The sequence below is a fragment of the Hipposideros armiger genome, unplaced genomic scaffold, assembly GCF_001890085.2.
Source record: "Hipposideros armiger isolate ML-2016 unplaced genomic scaffold, ASM189008v1 scaffold_1120, whole genome shotgun sequence".
In the NCBI taxonomy this organism is placed as follows: Eukaryota; Metazoa; Chordata; class Mammalia; order Chiroptera; family Hipposideridae; genus Hipposideros; species Hipposideros armiger.
Window position 1 is genome coordinate 232032 of NW_017732470.1, and position 5912 is coordinate 237943.

The 5912-nt window shown below is 53.3% G+C and overlaps 1 protein-coding gene across 1 annotated transcript in view; it reads left to right on the forward strand.

Moving 5' to 3' along the window:
- Positions 1-1080: 1080 nt before the first annotated feature.
- TTC39A (tetratricopeptide repeat domain 39A) overlaps positions 1081-5912 on the forward strand; it is a 50330-nt gene continuing 45498 nt past the window's right edge. Inside the window, exon 1 of the mRNA XM_019632323.1 lies at positions 1081-1196. Within this exon, the coding sequence (XP_019487868.1) occupies positions 1144-1196 (53 nt within the window). The 5' untranslated portion in view covers positions 1081-1143. The remainder of the gene's footprint in view (positions 1197-5912) is intronic.

The following is a 5912-nucleotide window of genomic DNA, read 5'->3' on the forward strand; positions in this document are numbered from 1 at the left end:
TCTCTGCAGTGCCCAATGCTGCAAAGCAGGAAAGGTTCTGTGGGCTGCGGGGTTTGGACCCCTGGGTACACTGTAACTGGAATTTCCAGATCTGGAAGCTCTAGCTTTGTGGTCAGAGAGGGAGCATTCTTGGGCCCTTGTTGACCTGCCAAGACCATAACATGAGCGTGCACAGAAAGGAGGAAATGTCGAATCTCCTCTGCTGCCTACCAAGGGAAAGTGAGAGAAACTGCTCAGATGATTCTTGAGGCTTCTGCCCTCTGCTTTGCCCGCCCCTCATTCCCCCCACTCCATGCCCAGCCTACCTCCGGGCCCAGGCAGGGTGGGAGGGAGCACCAGATGGGGCAGACAGACCAGGGTGTACGACCTGACTCCACGGCTTGGTCTCAGGGAAGTCAGTTAACCCCTCTGAACCTGTTTCATCACTTAAAAACAAGGGTAAGTGAGAATTTAATAAAATGACATTAAAGAAGAATTTGTGTAAAACACCTGTTTTAGGGCTTAGCACATTAGAGAACATCTCGGGCTTGTCAGAATCAGTCTCCATTTATTAGACACGATTTGTGTTGCATGGGTACCTAGGATACAGACACAGCCCAAGAGGAAACAGAAATGGGGTCCTGGGAATGAGAAGGCTGTGAACAGGGTCATGTCCCAGCGCCTTGCCTGGCCAGCAGCCTTCACTCTCAGGCTCAGGCAGCTGCTTCCACCGCTCGGCAACCCTGCCAGCCCCTGCCACGCCTGCTCTGTGCCCCACACTTGCGACCGTCCTAAGCCCTGACTTCATCCAGGTGCAGCCCTGGTGAGGAAGTTCTGTACTTAGGCCTGGGACAGGGGCTTCTAATGACCCTCTGTGTGACCTACAGCAACTCCCTGGCTGTCCTCGGCCTTAGTTTCTCCTTGTGACTAATGATGGGTCTTGATGGCTCTGGAAGGGAGTGGCCTTGCCCTGGGACCCCAGGACTGCTGGGGGAGGGGACACCGAAGCCCTTGCGGGGCAGGAAGGCGCCGGGCCGGGCCGGGGAGGAGCCTGCGAACCTGCCCCGCCCGCTCCATCCAGGTGCTGCCCGGGGAGAGCCGCCACCACCACCACCGCCACCACGAGGGGCCGCCCGCGCCCCCCTTGGAGTCCCGCGTGCACCCATGGCCTTTCTGACTGCCTGGAAGGGAGCGGCCTCTGGGAAAAGCAACCGCAGGTACCAGGCGGGGCGGGGACGAGGGATGGCTGGGGACAGCCGACGACCGGAGGGACAGCTGAGGGGGCACAGCTGGAGACAGCAGTATGTGGGCTGCTGGGCGCGGTGTAAAGGCCAGAGGCCCCAGGAGGGGCAACCGGGCGCCTCTCGCACCCCCTTTGGCCCTTGCTCGCAGCCCCAGCAGGGCTGTGGCCTCCTCATCCCTGTCGCACTCAAACCCCACTTCCTCCCCTGTTGCAACATGTGGGCCACCTGCGAGAGCAGCCCAGGCGAGTTGGACCTTGTAGGGCCTCGTCTTGGGCGTCAGGTTTGAGCAGCTGTGTTTCTCAGCCGCTGTGCTGCTCACGCACCTGGTCCTCCCCAGGGCTACAGGAGCAGAGAGGTAGGCATCCCGTGTGCTCCAACAGGTGAGAACAGGCACACTATTCTCCTGAGGGGTTGCTCACGTCTGGGGCAGCAGTGTGTGTGGAAACCCTGGATCCCAGGGCTGGTCCATAGTGGAATTATGTGTCCCACAGATGCTCCAAGGTACCTCGCAGGGATGTGTCATTGCTTCCTGTGTCCCCACCTCTTGGATGAGATGGTGTCTCTAGATGTGTTCCCATGAGAGAGGGGAGAGGAGACAGCCCCGAACTCTCTTCTGAGCTATCTTGACTCCCAATTCCTTTCCTTTACATATTTAAAGTTTGCCCTACTATCCCCCCAGAGAAGGACAATACAACTGCCCTCCCCTCCCATCTGACTGTCCTAGAAGCACCTCAAACTCAGCAAGCCCCAAACCAAACTTCACATCTTCACCCCCAAACCTGTTCCTCCTGTGTCCCCATCTCAAAGAATGGTACAGTCATCCACCCAGTTGCCCAAGCCCAAACCTTGGAGTCATCTCTCTCTCCTCCCTTCCTCACCTCCACCCCAGTCCCCCAAGTTCTGCTGGTTTTATCCCCTGCATGTCCCTCAAAGCTGTTCATTCCCCTTGGACTATTGCAACAGCCCCAACTTTCCCAGTTCCTCCAGCCTCCTCCCTGCCCTGCATCCTTCAGACTAGTTTCTTCTAAAGCACAAACCACACCATGTCATTTTTCTGGTGTAAAACCTTTCTATGGCTCTCTATCACCTAGAGGTTTAAAGTTCAAGGCTTTTGAGGAGGCTGTGGTTGGTCCATTCCTTTTCCAGTCACTCCCTGACCCTCACCCTGGTCCAGCAACACCACCTGGCTTTGTAGTGCTCTCACAACTGTGCTGGGCTGCTCAGAGTTGTCTCTGCCTGGAACGCCATTCTCCACTCCTAATGTGCACCCTGTAAGATGCAACTTTAGGTAACGTCTTTTAGAGGCTCAAGGGCTTTCAGCGCTCCAGCATCTTTGCTTCCCTCTCATGGCTCTCATTCAGTCTCTCAACAAACATTGTATTAGTGCTGGAGATATGGTGTTACTTCAGACATACAAGTCCCTGCTCCCAGGAGACGGTGTTCTGGTGGGAAAGACACACTAAACAAGTAGGCAAATAATCCAGTACCAGAAATCAATGCTGTGTAAGGTTAACATAGGATAGTGTGAGGGACAGTAAAGTAGACCCTGCCCAGAACACTCCTGGCAGAGAGGACAGCTCATGTCAGAGCCTGAGGTGTGTCTGAGGAGCAGAAAGCGGGGTGGGGGCCGGGGGGGCGGGGCGGCGACGGGGAGGATCAGTGCCTGATGGGATCCCAGAGGCAGACTGCCCAGGAAGGGCCAGGAGTTTGGATTTCATTGTGCGTTGGGAAGCCACTAGAGGGCGTTAGGAGGGATTTACATAGTTAACAATGACCCTGCTACCATTTCAACACTGGATCACAGTCACTCTTTTCTATCTCCCCGCTACACATGAAGAGGGGACAGGGTTCATCTGCCCCATGTCTCCAGAGCCCAGCACAGAATGGGGCTTTGAGTGCGCTTCAGTTTTGATGAGGACATGGGGGTATGATTTCTGAGGAGGCTGAGACCCCCTGGCTGGGGTGGTGAGGGCGGCTCTGTCCAGATGGGTTTCTTGCCCAGCGCCTGCCCTGCCTGTGAGAACCCAGCTGTGTGCTCTGTCCTTTAGGCACCAGGGAGCCTCCTGAGCTTCAAATGTCTAAATATTGCTGATGTCACAGTGTGGAGGGCGGCAGGGAGACCAGAGGAGAGGCTGGTGTGATGATCCAGGACAGATGCTGGGGTGTGGATTAGGGTAATGGAGGAAATGGGGGGAAGGAAGCGAAGAAGGAAGAACTGAGAAGTGGTGCATGGGCAGGCTGGGAGGCGAGATGCAGAATCACTAAGGATGGGAGGGAGGTGACACACAGTGAAGAGGAGGGCAGAAGGGGCGCTCTGGCCAAGTAGAGGCCTCCACATCCTTCCATGGGCCTGTGTAAGGGAGTGCGTGTGAGGGTCTGAACACAGGTGCCTTTACACTTCAGGGAACTTGCTGGACACACATACCCAGAGAATTCTTTGCCCCCACCAGGTCTCACACCTGAGGCACAAACCCAGGTCTCCATTCTCCCAGCTCAGGACCTGCGACTTCTCCACCCTCACCTATCACGCACCACACTGCCTTTTCTCCCACAGCCTGGCCAAAGGGTGAAGAGCCTGAGAGAGTGCTCAGCCCCTGCTCTGCCACTGACTTACTGGCTCTGTGACCTCAGTTCAGGTATTTGATCTATGTGAGCCTCAGTTCACTCAGCTGCAAAATAATAGCTACTCACTGGGCAGTGAGAAGACCTAGTGAAAGCACACTGGTAAAGGACTTAATAGGTAGCCACTGGGACACCTGCGGTCAGTGTTCGGTAAATGTGGGGTCACTTCCTTTTTGCAATGGTATAAGGTAACCTTCCTTTAGAGGTATTCGCATTAAACAGAGGGGATTTTGAGAGGGTTAGGAGCCAATTGTGAGATTCCAGGCACCAGGATTGGGTAGCTGGGAACCGTTACAAGAGGGAAACGATGCCCATGCATCTTACACAGTGAGGACCACCACCATCTCGGCTTACTGATAGGGCCCCTTCCCAGCCATATCAGTAGCCCCCACTCATGGCTACTCCTGTAGGAGACAGCACCAGGAACAAAGGGAAAAGTCTGGGCAGGCAGATTACTTTTGAGAGTAATTACGCAGCAGAGCTACTGTGAGGGAGAGAGAGGCCTCCCCGAGAATGGAGGGGCCCAGCCAAGAGGCTGAGGACTTCTGGGGCTGCTGTCAACAGAATTCCTGCTCTCGGTTTGAGCCTGAGTTCAAGGAGCTCTCAGATGCCTCCAGGTGGGGTGTTTCTAGTTTGGTGACCAGAATCCTTGGGCAGCTTTGGGTCCCTTTCTTGGGACTGGATCTGGGCTTGAGGCCACCGCTGTGTTTTCACCTCTGTGATTCTCACATCCTGCAAGTTGAGGCATTTGTGATGATCAGACTTGTGATTTAAGTTCCAAGTTTGTATGATGAAGCTCCTCATCCCGGGATTCTGATCTACTCCCTGCAGCCAAGAGCAGCGGCAGATGGGAGGAGAGGGTGCTGGTGTGGGAGGCACTTTGTGGACTCTCAGATCCTCAGTCTGGTGAGGATACCATGGAAAACCTCCAAGTAACTGCTGTCCCTCTTTATCAGCTATGGATTCTGACTTGGGACAGTTTTGGTCCTTTCTTGAGGTCAATGGGAAATAGATGGTTTAGGTTGCAATTTCAGTTCTGCCAACATGTCACATTTCCTGAAATATCTTCAAATCTGTGACTTTAGTTGCTTGAGTTGCTTTGTCCTTCCCCTGAAAATGTCTGCCTCTCAACTCAGTTTCTCTCTGTGGTCAGCTCCATTCTCTCCCTTGTGCTCACCTACTTCTGTACTCATTGCAAGGTATGGCTACCAGCAGCTCCCAAGCTCAAGTCCAGGGACAGCAAGACAAAGCTATGGAAAGTGCTCTGGAGCCACACAGGCTGACTCTGGGACTTCGTAGCAGTGTGACTTTGGACAGGTTCTTTAGCCTCTCCGTGCCTCACTTTCCTCATCTGTGAAATGAGGCTAATGCTAGGACTCACCTCAGAGTTGTTGTGAGGATGGCATGAATTAGTTCATGGAAAGCACTGAGAACAGTGTCTGACACACAGTTGGTGCTATTGCAAGGAGTGTGACTGGTTATTATGAGTAGTCTCCCAAGCCAGGAGAAGAAGGGGCTTCTCCACCAGCTCTAGTTTGAAAAAGCTCAGGGAAATATTCCGATTGGCCCTTCCTTCAACTAATCACTGTGTCCTGAGAGGTGGGGTCAAGTGATAGGATGCGCCTCCCATTTATCCAATGGAGATGGAGAGAAGAGAAGGAGGAACAGTTCTCTAAAAGCAGGTGAGGTAGGGGGTGTTGTAGCATAGAGATGACCACTGAGCAGGCCTTAAAATAAAGCCATAGTTTCATGAAGTACCCATACTATGATTTACTTGGAGCACCCCTGCCTATCCCTCTGGGAGTCTCCCAGCTGTTGTTGACACCCTGGGAGCTGGGAACTAATGGGTCTTCGGAAAAGTCATGATGCATGTTTGCAACAGATGGCACTAGTTCATTTTTGGAAGTACTAGAGTCATTTGTATTTATGTTATTGCTGTGTCATTTGACAGCTGACAGTTCTAGGCTCATTCTAAAAAAAATTGAGCGATTTGGTTGAGTTTTGGAGATTTTACAACAAGTTGAAGATGGAAGACCAAGCTGTGCATTTTTGCCATATTTTACTGTT